Below are 13,656 nucleotides of genomic sequence, written 5' to 3' on the forward strand. Positions count from 1 at the left end.
TCCTAAAACGGCCAGATTCCACACCATCTTCCAAAAATACAATAATTAATCTATTCAGATTGCATCCTGAAGATTAAGAAGTTAACCCAGCCATGCACACAGCTGATTTGGTTTCAATCCAATTCCCTTCTCTGAATAAATGTCCTTTTATTACTAATCCCATGATTTGAAGTTGTTTATGAACCTCATGTTAATTTCTCTTTCATTACATGAAAACCTTTAACCGCAAAGGTACCAACAGGGATATTCACATTATTCAGGATATTCCATTCAAAGGGAAACAAAGGACTTAGAAATAAACAGGAGACACGTGCCAGTCTTACAAGGGAACAAAACTATGATTAATGTAACACCAACTTATGCAAATACCATCTTACTTTTGTGCAAGTACTGCTATCAGAAAGAAAGAAAAGAATAGCATGGACTTTTGCACCTATCAGTAATAGTTCAAGAGCAGTTCCCTTATAGCCACAATGTATTTCATAAGAAAAATTATACAGACTTTCTAAATATATTGGGGGAGTAATTATTTTTACTACCATTTATCATAAAAATGTAACCTAAACCATATTTGGAAATACAGACCAGAACAAATTTCTCTTAGATTTTAAAAAGATGATTTTTATTAAGCACAAACAGCTTTTAATACATTATCAATACAAATAGGAAAACATCTGTTTAATGAATTTGATAGATCAAAGATCTGATGGGCAGGTTGCATACTGGCACAATAAAAATGATTTTTTTAAGTATTTCAAATTAAAATTACAGGGTTACCACAGTCTACACTGCAGGAACTTTCCCTACAGTCTAAAATTACTACATCACCTGGGCATGGGGGAAGCAAAGAACTAGAGTTTCATAATATGGAACTTCTAACACTTTAATTAGCACCACTCAAAGCTTGCATCAGCTGTCTAACTAAGAAGCAGCTGACAGGTCAGGTAAAGCTGTACAGCAAATTTCAGTGCAAAGTTTACAGTTCCTTTTCATAAGATACTTGGAGTCTATGGTTTCATAGCATGTTAAATAATTATGGCTTGATAGATGTGCAGTATTAAGATGCTGAGAACATTTACGTTGAAAAAAAGATGAGATTCGTAACGGCTGTGAAATGCATTTTAATATATTATACCAAATTCTGTAATATGCAAACAACATGCTGGATTATAAACTGAAGTCCTGTTATGAATTCATAGGTCAGTATTAGCTCTCTGGGGTTGTGGCTTCTGGTTGTCTCAGCTGCTGCTTTTTCAGGCTAACTAACTTCATCTTCTCTCTAATGTGTTCTGCTGCAGAAGCCATATCACTTGGGCTCCCAAAGTACTGCTCAGACCTAGAAAAAACCCAAACCACAAGAAATTATCAGTAAAAAAGTAAGTCAGTACATGAATATACCTGTTAATTGCAGTAGAAAACACAAAGCAGGTAAGAAAAATAGCCACTTTTTCCTCTTGTCATTTAAAAGCCACCTTTAAAAGGCTTTGGAGGCTTAAGTGATGAGACTTGACAGCAAATTTTGATGAAATTCTTACCAATACTCAGTGAGCCTTTCATAGCCAAAAGACACTCTCAACAGAAGTTTGAGGGTGGTGAGACACTGGCACAGGCTGCCCAGAGAAGCTGTGGCTGCCCCATCTGTGGAAGTGTACAATGCCAGGCTGGATGGGGCTTTGAGCAATCTGGTCTAGTGGAAGGTGCCCCTCCCCATAGCAGGGGGATTGGAACTGGATGATCTTTAATGTCCCTTCCAACCCAAAACATTCTGTGATTTGAACAGCAGGGCACTATTCTAGAAGTGCAACTGGATACTTCCCAACACTATTTCTTACCTCCTTTCTCTGGCTCTCCCCCAAGTCAGTCTGACAATTTTGCATACTGTGACCATCTATGATACCTGTCTATACATGAATTCTGAGTTTATAAAATTGCCACATTAAAGGACTCTTCACATGTTAAGTCAACCACATGCTGACAAATTATGCCATCTACCTCTCAAACTGAAAAGAACACCTGGCTGTGTAATTCAAATACAACAAAGAACAGCTGAAATGTTAGGGAAACCAGTCACCAAGTTCTCAGCAAAGGGAGGGTTTGAACAGAATATGTGTTTCGGAAGAACAGGTATTAAATCTAGCTGCAAAGCAGAGAAGCTGTACACTTTGGAAATGGCAGTAGAACAAAGGACTTTCAGACAGGCAAAAGTGGACAGACACAGGAATAGACACATTTGAGAAGTTAACTGGTCAGACTGCATAACTGCACTTGGATTGCAGCATTTCCTGATACAGTGCACAAGCCATGAACAGGACAGGGAACAGTGACCTGAACTTCCAAAAAGACACTGGAAAAAGTCTGAAGAGGTCAACAGGCTAATGAAAATGCCCCCAAGCATTTATAACATTTTGCATGTTCTTAAATTTCTAAAACTGTTTCTAATAATGAGCATGTTTGGTCAACACTTCAAAACCAGAATGCCTAGGATGGTGAGCAGGGGGTCCTGAGACACAGCACAGCAACAATATCATTTTTATGAAGGGGGATATGCAAAACTCTACTGAAATGCCAGAGGGGTCAGAAACAATGTTCAGGATTGAAAAGTTGCTACTTTTGCCAGGTCACTAAAATCTGCTATACAGAATTATACAAAAATACTTCAACAAACACTTCTTGATCTGGGTTTGGGTCTTTTTTTGTTTGTTTTGGGGTTTTTTTCCCACAGCTATAAAATCCTCCACTATTTTCAAACACACTTTTGAAATAACAGTAGAAAGCACTACTAATTCAGGCCTGGGTCCACCTTCATGATTAGCACTCCTTACTGAAGGATCTACACTGCAGAAGGAATATGGTATTTTGGAAATAAGATAACAACAAATTTTCATAACCAGCTTCCTGCAACTGTATTTTACAGAGAGACTTAGGTAACCTTAATGCAGTTGCCTGATGCTATCTCACAAGGTTTCAGCCTCTAATTCAAAATACTGATTTCAGACCTTTTTCATTATGCTGTGGCATCCCACCCACCAGAGACTTGTTCCATAGCTTGGCTGTAATGCATGTAGAAGTTAACTACAAGCTCAGCATAACAATAGATGTTATTAAACACAGAGAAGAGTTTTATTATGGCTGAAATTCCAAATTCGATTTGCTTTTATAGCTCAAGAGAACTACCAATTTAAAATGAGCATGAACACTTCTCAAGGGAAGTACTGTTTTGTTTACTGAATAAATCAAATGTAAATTTATCTTCAGTATACTGGCTTAAGACTTCAAGATAGTCAGAACTGCAAATAAATAAATCAAAATCCCATGATTCTCATCTGGTATATTTTTTTCAGGGAGAAGAGATTGGGAGTGGTCATTCTTCTGTTACTTCTGCATACTGTGCATGCATGAAACGAATAATTATTCAGTGTGAAAAAGTCACTACTTTAAAAAAGCAGTGCACTAATACTCATTAAAAATTCTTTCCCATCTTTTCACAGAAAGCAGGCAGGTCCAATTTCAAACTCTATAAAAACAACATGCTCACTTATCTATTTCAGCAATATGCCTTCAGGATTCTTCTGCATATGAGACTATTATAAAACTTTACCAAAAGCATTATTGCAAAGGCATTAGAAAAAATGTTCTACATACCCATCAGGATAAACTACAGGCACTGTTAGTCTGTCCAACAGTGATTTCCCAACTGCTTCAATTTCATCAAATTGATCCATTTCATTAAAAGCTTCAGGCTGCTCTGGACATTCCTGCAAAATCTGTTTTAAAAAAGTAAGAAAATACAGAATAAAGTACACAAGGGATAGTATGTAGTTTTTTAAGTGCCATTAACTGGCAGAATGAATGTTCTTTTGGCATTTTCACTGCCACATTTGCATGAGATCAACTGACATATTCATATAACTCGAAAAGAAAATATCAATTAAGGTCCATTAAGAAGATAGTCCAGGGCTACCATCATAGTCTTCCTAGACAATATTCTTGCAACAAATGAAGGAATAGTAACCTACATCATTAAACAAAAAAGACAATCACATAAAGTGTAAAAAACCATGGTTATTGAAGAGCCCCTTACAAGATGTTTCAAAACTAAAATCCACATCCGGCACAGAACAGGTAGAACTACAAAAGTCTGAACACAAGGGTTACCAGATGGGATTGTGACCCAATCCTAGTACTCAGTAATGTATTTTCTTCCACTTCTCACTTTTTTCCAATGCAGCGCAGATATTAACAGTCAATTTTCCACACAGACTCATCAATATATGTCTGATAGTGAAAGGAGAATTATGGTTTTTGAACAGCCTTTATGGTTTTTGTCAGCCTTTAATTTACTTTTCTTTAAACTTAAGACTGCCTAAACCCAGCAATTAACTACTGCAATAAAGAAAGAAAGCTCATAATATGGATTAAGAGATTCTACTCTTTTAGAGTTTATGAACCACTAACATTTAATTTGGTATCAGGTAAATCTCTGGAAGCATATATGATATGTTTCTGCTTTTGTGAACTTCCATCAACTCCCACTACCTGCAAATTCAAAGTATCTTCCACTACTACAAATAAGAAATTAATAAAACCAAGGAGCATATGAATCAACTCTGAATCCCTGCTCTCCTTCAATGACAGAATGAATCTATTTGACAGAATGAATCTATTTTACCATGTGCAAGACTTGGATTTTTTGCGCTTACACACAATTTTATTGCCAATATTTGAGACACATACCCTAAACTGCTTTTTAAAAACATATCGCTTCACAAAAAACCAGCTGTGGACAAAAAGGCCTTACCCCTCAAGGTCTACAATAAAAGACATTGTCTCAAATTCAAGCATTTGAAAACTCTCAACATTTTCCCCCTTCAGCAAGCTGTTACTGAATAGCAACTATTCCTCATCACATTGTTGTTGACTGCTCGTCCTCCTCTGCAGCTTCTCACATCACCTGACTGGGTGCAGCAGTAAGACATTTAGTTACAGGAGTTTGAAAACCATACCAAGGTAGAGGTGTGTTCAAGAAGAAGTTCAACTCCCCCCAGGTGCAAACTACAAGATGGAACAAGACAGCACGCGTGGAAGCTAAAGTGGCAAGAGCTGCCCTCATTTACAGTTTGTGAGAAGTAAAAAACCAAAATCCATACAGCTTAAAGGGCAATACACCTTTAACTCTCCCAAGAACGTAAATGACCTGACAGCTCTGTAGCAGACCTTGCACGAAGAAGTGTTCCTGAGTTTTAAGAATTACAGTCTAAAAGACACAAAGAAATGCTTTATCATCAATATCAGAGTTCCCATTTGAAGAGGGCTGCTCTCCTTTGTGTTAAGCAAGCCCTATACCAACATAGGTATATGAACAATTATTACATTAAGTACTGAAGTTAACAGTCAGAAAAATATACTTCAATTCTTTTTTTTTTTTAATATTTAGAAAGGGTAAATATACGCACTGGCAACTATTTCTTACATTTTGTTTGCTTAAACTCAGGTTAGAAATTTTTCTTCTTAAAAAACACAACACTCACCTTTTCAGCGGTTGAATGAAATGCAACAGCTGTTTCCAGCCGGTGTACTCTTTCTTCAGAAGTCACTGTAAACTGTTTCCACACTCTGTTCAGTTTGGGAAGTGTGTCCCCTGAGGACCTTGAAGTGCATCGCAAGGACTGGCATAGGACCACGGTTGCCTGCAGTAACTGTCTCCCATAATCGTAAGTGCTCTAAAAATTGGAGGGGATGGGAGAGTAAGCGCACGTAAAAACTCTGTACTTAACTTGCGGGTGAAATAGCATCTTAAAGCTACAGCAGGCAAGTTTATGGAAGCTCTACAGTTTAAGTTCACAAAGTACACTGAACTAATCTGGTCTACTACAAAATGCTGATGAAGTAGGAATAAAATTTTAATGACCGAACAGGGCTTTCACTCTTAAAAAAAATCCAATATTCCCTGCTGTCTAGTGTTCACACTGGCAAAAGAGGAGTGCTTCCCAAAAATTCTGAATAGCTGTTTGGATCTTACAAGGGATACCTGGTATCCACTGCTGAGACAACTGTCTCACTGACTTCACTGTCACCCAGCATCCAGGTGCACTGAGGCCCATCACTGAATAGCAAATGACCCTCCTGTCATCCTCAACTCTTATTCATCAAAAGAGAAAATCAGTTCCAGTGTTAACAGGTGGAATTAGAAAATATCCCATCTGTTAATTAACAAGTCCAAATGAGACACTCCTAAAAGCAGTAAACGACTGACAAAGCACCTTAAAAAGGCCCAGTTCGTCAAAAGTCATTTTAAAGACTGTTTGAAATATATCTTTCACAAAAGCCAACAAACTTTGGTTGTTTGCACTGCCTGTATGAAGGTTAACTAAGGTAGTAAACTGCAGCATTGCTGCTCTTGATGGAACTGCAACGTCTCATTAGGCCCATTGCCAACTTCAGCAATAAGTTTCTTCATTCAAGCATTGAGGCAAACCAGGAAGACCAGTGACAGCTGTTCAATTAGAAACTCTGTTTAGGAGAGGATGTGAAACTGCACAAACACCATACTGCAAAAAAACCCCAAAAAACCACATTTCACCTGTGCAACATCAACAAATTTTCGATGTTTCTCCAGCAGAACTTTTGTTTCTTGAGCATCATCTCCCAGTCGGATGTGTGTCTTCAGCAGAGCATCCAACAGTTCACTTAACCATTCTACCGCCTTAAAAACAAGCCAAAAGAATAAAAACTAATATATTAAAAAGAAATTAATCCAGGAGGGTGACGTTACTTCAGTACTAGCATATACTTTTGATACAGAAAAGAAGTTAAATGAGCTGTCACAAGCTGGTAGATCACGCACGCAATCACCAAATATACTATTCTCAGACATTGCTATATCTTTTATTTTCACTGTACATATTCCCTAAATAAAACTACATTTGAACGTTACAAAAAAAATACTGTAAAACTACCGGCCCCCATAAATTACATACAAAGACCAGAATGATGAAATTCTAGAGGTATTTCCATACCTGAGCAGCATCCTCTTCACATTTAAATAACTGCACCATCTGAAGCATCTTCAGTCGCCGCACATCCACCATATCCTCACACCTTAGACAGCAGCACAACAAGACTCATCAACCCATGTACAGCAGACACAAAACAATCTGAATTTGACAACATTTTCAAGTGAGAAACATTAAGACACAAGTGCTCATGAAAAGGTGATCAAAGCTGCTGAGCTTGGCCAAAATACCTCATGCCTCAGAGAACAATAAGGAATTTGCAATAAATAGAACTGAGCACTCCAAGTCACCAAAATCAAGATCCTCAAGATTCCTGATATGGCTAAGCTGGAGGCAGTAACACCAGAGATATCTATCTACAAGGTCTTGCAGCAGCATCGCAGGTTCCTTACCTTGCTGCACTGGTAAGCTCTGCCACACAGAGGCTTATGTGGCTAGGACAGACTTTATCCTACTAAAATTCAGATGAAAGTTGGCTTCAACTTGGCATAATTCTGAATTGTATTGTTTGCTGGGGGCAATGTTTTCTTGATGAATACAATGAGGACTGTAAATGGACATTTTTCCATTTTTCTTTTTAGCTTACTAAAGGTAGTAATACCTGAACCCTCATATGATGATGTGCTTCACTGTACTTGTCAGGAAGCATTTCAAAATCGAATTGATATAAAAACTAACCCTGATTATCTTGTTCTCAATTGAACATAGTTTGCAGTTCTTTCTCCAGAATTCCAAAGTAACTATTGAAAGTTCTTCTCTTTCCACAGAAAGAGCTACGGTAATACATTTAGCAGACTGCTTTCCACTTCAGTTTCAGAGCCTCCTAAGTCGACAGCAAGACTCATGCTCCTGTTCAGTGCAAATGGAATTACTAATGTCAACAGCAGTCAGCCTTATAAGCAAATGCAAAAGACTGTGTGCATGATTTTTTCCAAACTGGTTACAAACATAAGCACTTCCAAAGAACAGTTTGTTAGCATGCTGCATTTTGTTACATGTCCTGCAATGCTTACAGAAAGGAAACTGGCTGCTCTAATAATGCAGGAAAATTGCTTATGGGTTCAAAAGCATAAATAAAGCAGCAAAATGCCCCTAAAAAAACCATTAAAATACATGTGTATGTAAATAACAAGAAACATTCAACAGACGTTAGAAAAAAAATATAATTAGGCCTTGCAAAAAATACTACTACATGCTACTGAGAGATACTTAGTCCTTTTACTTTTACTCTTTCATCCAGGCTAAAGAACTTTGTTCAATCATTCACCATCTGAAAGCTGCTTCATACCTTTGTCTGGAAATTTTATTGATGTTTTAGTCCTCTAATTTACTTCCCACAATTCTATAACCCATCTGAGAATAGGGACCAGAATCGTGCAACACAAAACAAAAATGGACTACCAATCTATACAGCGACACAATGACATTCTTCTTTCAGTTTTTTATCCCTTTCCTAACAATTCTTAGCATTCTACTTGCTTTTCCCTGTATGACTGAACACTAAAGCAATTTCTGTACATTTTGCAACATTTATCTTTGAGTTCACAGCTGATTCAGAGTCCATTACTGTGTATATGAAGTCTTTCCTTCTCCCATATACACCTCTTTTCTCAGTACAGAATTCCAGCTGCCATTTTATTGCACAGTGACACGTCCTCTGTAGCTTTTTGCAGCTGGCTCCCTAAACACAAGTATTGCTTAAATTAATAGGATTCAGAGGGCATACGTAAAACAGTATTTTCTCTAAGCACTACCAAAACACATGGTTTCTTGCATTAAGCTCCCTAAGAAAACAATTTATGAATAGTAGAATTAATTTGTAAAATGGGCAATTTGATGCTCACTAGACCTTGCTGTTGCCTAGAGGCACTCTTTTGCTCAGCCAATGCCCTTGAACTTCAGGTCCTTTCTACAGACAGTATTACATTGTCTCAGGGTTTCCAGCAGTAATACTGGCAACAGCATCTAATTCTTTCAAACTGATGAGTAGAAAAAAAAAAGGAGTACCACAGAATATCCAGCACTACTACATCTTTAATTAAAAATAACCAAATTTTGGAGGAAGATGATGATGGCAAAATCCATCCTTCTTATAAATTCAACTCTCTCCAACATTTTTCTCAACTGCAACTTCATCCCCCACACTCCCTAATTTTCCAGAACTCACAAACCCCCACACTTTGAAAACAGAAATCCATGCCTCCATTTTGTACCCTGAACCCTCCAACACCATCTCGTTAGTCTTCCTATCTTCAGGAATGAAAATACTATACTCAAAGGCTAGAGCTTGTGATAAAGAGGATAAATAAGTGTTAATAGGTGATTTTGCACCCGTCACCACTACTGTAGTCATATTATACTTCCATCTGAAACTGCTAATATAAAAGATGCCTCTTGCATATTTTCATAACTCCATATAAAAGAAATGTATAATTTTTGAGCATTAACAAGCACAGGAAAGCATTCAAACACTCCATCCAGTACCAAAATATAAAAGGTGCCTGTTTTTAGGAACATGCTACAACAGATTAGTCAGGGAAGCTTCTGTCCCATTCAAATATACTACTAATATAAATTAGAGTTTGATTACATCCCTTAACTGAACATAAAACAAAATGGGCTCTTTAAAACAAATTAAATTGTATATAAAGTGACTTGTTAACACACAAAAATCTTAATGACTAGAATTGTTGTTCTTACCTTTGTTTTCTAAGCTGCATATCTTCCATTACTCCTTGGATATGGTCCACATTTTCTTTATTTTCAATGGTCACATCTTTCCCATAGGCCCATGATGCCTGGTTAGATATCTGATCAAGAAGACTTTGACCTTTCTCACGCAAGCCTTGCAAGCCTAAGTCTAATAAGAGAAAGGAAAAAAAAAAAGGTCAATGGTTACTCATAAATTTGGTGGTTTTCCTCCATGGAGAGAGATAAAATGCAACAGAATCATACACGGATGAAGACTGGAACGTGCAAAATGAAAAGGACATTGCTATGTCTTTCACTGCCCTTTCCAACTCAAGTTTGAGTGAGCATTTGTCTATATTAACAAAGAACTAAGGCTTTGATATTTTATGACCTAGCAGATAACAAGAAAGGTAATCAAAGTTGACAGCAAGTCAGTTTTTCAGTATATACATAGCTAATTAATGTCTTTCATCCACACAGTTACACCATTCCTAAAATGTGTAGCACTGCTAAGCAGTTGTAGCCTAAGTGTTCTTCCATTGCTGCCAGAAGTTACTGCTTTATAATACACCTGATATGGCTGATACAATTTTCTACACTGAAATTTGCCAACCCTTGGGATCTGCTCTTACATCTTTTATTTGGCAGCTCTACTATCTGTTTTCCTGAAAGAGTATCTCATTTATTCATCAAACTGTTATATTCCAATCATAACTACTTCTACCACAAATTATTTTTCTTTGCAGCTCTCTCTTCCACAACTTAATGAAAAAGCTGATCACTGTAGATCACTTCCAAATGAAATAATTAATTCCTTATGCTTGACAGTGTAACAACCTTCAACGTGCCATTTATTAACACATGCATTCAAAGCTACTGCAAAACACTCAGTACAAGCATTCTAAAACTGAGTGGATAAAAACTTAATCATCAAGGGGTCAGTTCTAGAGACAAAAAGATCATCTAAACATTATTATCCCAAGACACTAAAGAAAATTAATAGGGGAAAGAAGTTTGTTTACAAATGAAATGCATGATAATGTCATATAACAAATATACATATTAGATGCAAAAAATTTAAAAGAAAACAGTTCCAGATCATTTCCCCAAACAGAATTACTACACAGTAGATGGCATAAGCCAGTCCAAAGTAGCTCAGTGGAGCATTACATAGTGAGGAATCAGAAATGACAGTGTTTTTTCCCCTGCTTTTTTGGTGATTTTTTAAAAGGGATTACTGTTTGTTCCCCCTGTAATGCATTCATTAGAATGTGTGTGTCTCAAATGCAGAAATATCTTGCTTACCAACACTTTTCAATTTCTCTTCCAGTAGTTTTAATGTTTGTTGAATTGATGCTCCATCTGCTGGTGCTACATCCACACACAACATTCCTAGTAAACCATCCAATTGCTGAGACAACTAAAATGTAAGAACAATATAAATGCTGATATTTAAAAAGAAGTTTGAGCTTCAGATGGTTGGGTCTACAATATTCTAAATGTTTGGAAATTCGTCATTTTCAAATTTTTTCTTGCAGCTATAGGAAATGAAAGTCAAGATGAAAGATAAACGACCCATCTGCCTTGTAGAATTCCAAGAGCATACATCCCTAGATGGTGGGAGAGTAGGAAGCCAAGATTCTACTTGTTTTTTAAGGAGAGTATAGGAAAGGAATATGCCAATTCAAAAAAAGAAACTATGAAAAGTACAGCAAATTCCAGTTCAATTAATGCATATGCCTCTAAATAAAAAGAAAAAAGAGGGGCGAAAAATTAACTATTCAACTAGTAACCTTTTTATTTCAAACACTACTGAAATGTAAGACATATCACACAGTACTTCCCTCCTAAAAAAGGGGGAACCAATTTTCTCAGTATTCCAATTACAGTAAGTTATGACTTACAGCATTTTCCAAGTGACATTATATTTCCCTTTACCTCCCTGGACACTTTTCCAATTTATTCAACATTTACAATACTAAGACACTAATTTATTGACAGACAAGCCTGTGAAAAATTAAAAAGAAACACTTACATCCTGGGCAACACTGTGGAATTCAAGTGCTGCTTGTAACAGGTTCTGCCTGAATTCCAGCTGACTGGCCTGCCTGTAACACACATCACTCAGCTGTTGCTGCAATGCTTTCAATTCCACAAGGTCTTCCTCATCCCCTGCATTTAGAAGAGCTGCTATCTGCTGATTAAGCTCAACATAAACAGCAAACCACTCCTAGAAACACAAGAAGATGAAGAATTAAAAATGCCAAATATAATTTTATTTCTCTTAAATGTCATACATGCAACTGCAGGCTAATAAATAATCAGACTGAAAAAGGAGGTTATTACAGATTGCACTATGACATGTCACAGAGAAAGAAAAAATATTCCTGATTTCAAATCAACTCTCAATAAAGTGCTTAGTACATGTTAATATATGTGTTGTAGTACAAAAAAATTACTGTAGAAAGATGAGAAAAGTACAAGGCATGGCTCCTAGTTCCAGCACAGACTTCCACCAAAAGAGGAATTCCACCATTTTTAAACAAATTTCTAGTGCTTAAATGGCTGTAGTGGTCTACTGAAATAAAAGACCTTTTGCCAAGTGATCAGCTATTATAAAAAGGTGTTCACAGGACTATCCAGGTGTTACTTTCAGTGACATGATTGAAACTAGCAATAATTTCCTTAAAATATTTAGAAAAAATACTGCTGTTGACAAAGTGGAAGTAATCTCTATCTTCTGAATAAAAGAGTGTCCATGCTCAGAAACTTCAAAATTATCCTTGTTTCTTATTTAAGGAAAGCTTTATACTATTCAAGTCAAAATGTGTAGATTTGGTTTTCAGATGGCTTGATTACTGAACACATACATAAGAGTTAGTTGTCTTGTCCTGGTGGTGTATTTGCAGAGGAAAATAGTTCAAATATTTAACAATTTGGGGAGATTTAAAAACAGCTTGATACATCCAGATCACATTCACATCCTGCATGTCTGAAATGCCTGTAAAGCAAAATGTGTTTGCTCAACAGCTCTAATTTTGACCTTGAAGTGTCCTCTGCATTTCTATGGAATAGCACCATCTATTGGCCTACAATATTTGATTTAATTTGTATTCTTGTCTCGCTCCGATTGGGATGTTTAGAATTTTGTAAATTATGTCTTTGGCTTTTGCATCATTTATTTACAAATCATGCAAACCGGAGTATAAATATCCATATTCTGATTTTTTTTTTCTTTTTACCCAAAGCTGCCTCTACCATCTGCTCACAGAAAAAAAAGAGAGTATGAAAAGAGCAAGAAGGGGAAAAAAGAGAAAGTAATGAAAAAGTTAAATTAGCAATCAGTCAAACATTTAAGAGCAGAATAAACCTCTCATCTGTCCCAAAAGGGGTAACTATGATGACATAATGTGAAAACATCTTCCACTGTGACACATGTACTAAAGATACAGAGATTCAGCACAATCAGTTCACAGAAATAACTCTTCGACACTGAACATACAAATCCAGCTGAGTGTGACAAATCAACTATAATATGAGAAGTCAAAAAAATTTTAGATTAATAATGTTTAAGGGTTTGGTTGGTGTTTTTATTTTTAGCATTAGAGTAAGTAAGAGTTGTAGTAATTTATTTTGATCACGCTATCAGTAAAATTAAGACACCAGCAAACCAGGTATAAAAAGTGTGTTTCTGACCTTTTCCATGGGAGAACTTAGGGACAGCTGTATGTAACAGCTCAAACCCATGGAGAAAAGCCCTGCTCAAAAACAACAGTTCTAGTGTATTGCTTGTGAATAAAACTATCAGAAAATGAAACCCCTCCAAAAAACCCAACCACCCTCTCCCCACAAAAACCCAAACAAAAACGTATCCTATGGAAATTAGTTTTTCACTTCAGAGTAAATTGAAGTAAAAAAGTATCTTCAAAACAAATTAAACATTTTTGCAAGT

At 36.5% G+C, this 13,656-nt stretch overlaps 1 protein-coding gene across 8 annotated transcripts in view; it reads right to left on the minus strand.

Annotated features, from left to right (window-relative positions):
• Positions 1-600: 600 nt before the first annotated feature.
• The window catches only part of SESTD1 (SEC14 and spectrin domain containing 1), a 51,609-nt gene continuing 38,553 nt past the window's right edge, over positions 601-13,656 (minus strand). For all 8 annotated transcript variants that reach the window (XM_039555036.1, XM_039555032.1, XM_039555033.1 and 5 more), the window contains 8 exons: positions 11,740-11,934; positions 11,010-11,124; positions 9,714-9,873; positions 7,017-7,098; positions 6,581-6,703; positions 5,529-5,720; positions 3,643-3,764; positions 601-1,336 (listed from right to left, as the gene is read on the minus strand). In XM_039555036.1, the coding sequence (XP_039410970.1) occupies positions 1,207-1,336; positions 3,643-3,764; positions 5,529-5,720; positions 6,581-6,703; positions 7,017-7,098; positions 9,714-9,873; positions 11,010-11,124; positions 11,740-11,934 (1,119 nt within the window). In that variant the 3' untranslated portion in view covers positions 601-1,206. The remainder of the gene's footprint in view (positions 1,337-3,642; positions 3,765-5,528; positions 5,721-6,580; positions 6,704-7,016; positions 7,099-9,713; positions 9,874-11,009; positions 11,125-11,739; positions 11,935-13,656) is intronic.

Source organism: Corvus cornix, chromosome 7, assembly GCF_000738735.6.
Source record: "Corvus cornix cornix isolate S_Up_H32 chromosome 7, ASM73873v5, whole genome shotgun sequence".
NCBI lineage: Eukaryota > Metazoa > Chordata > Aves > Passeriformes > Corvidae > Corvus > Corvus cornix.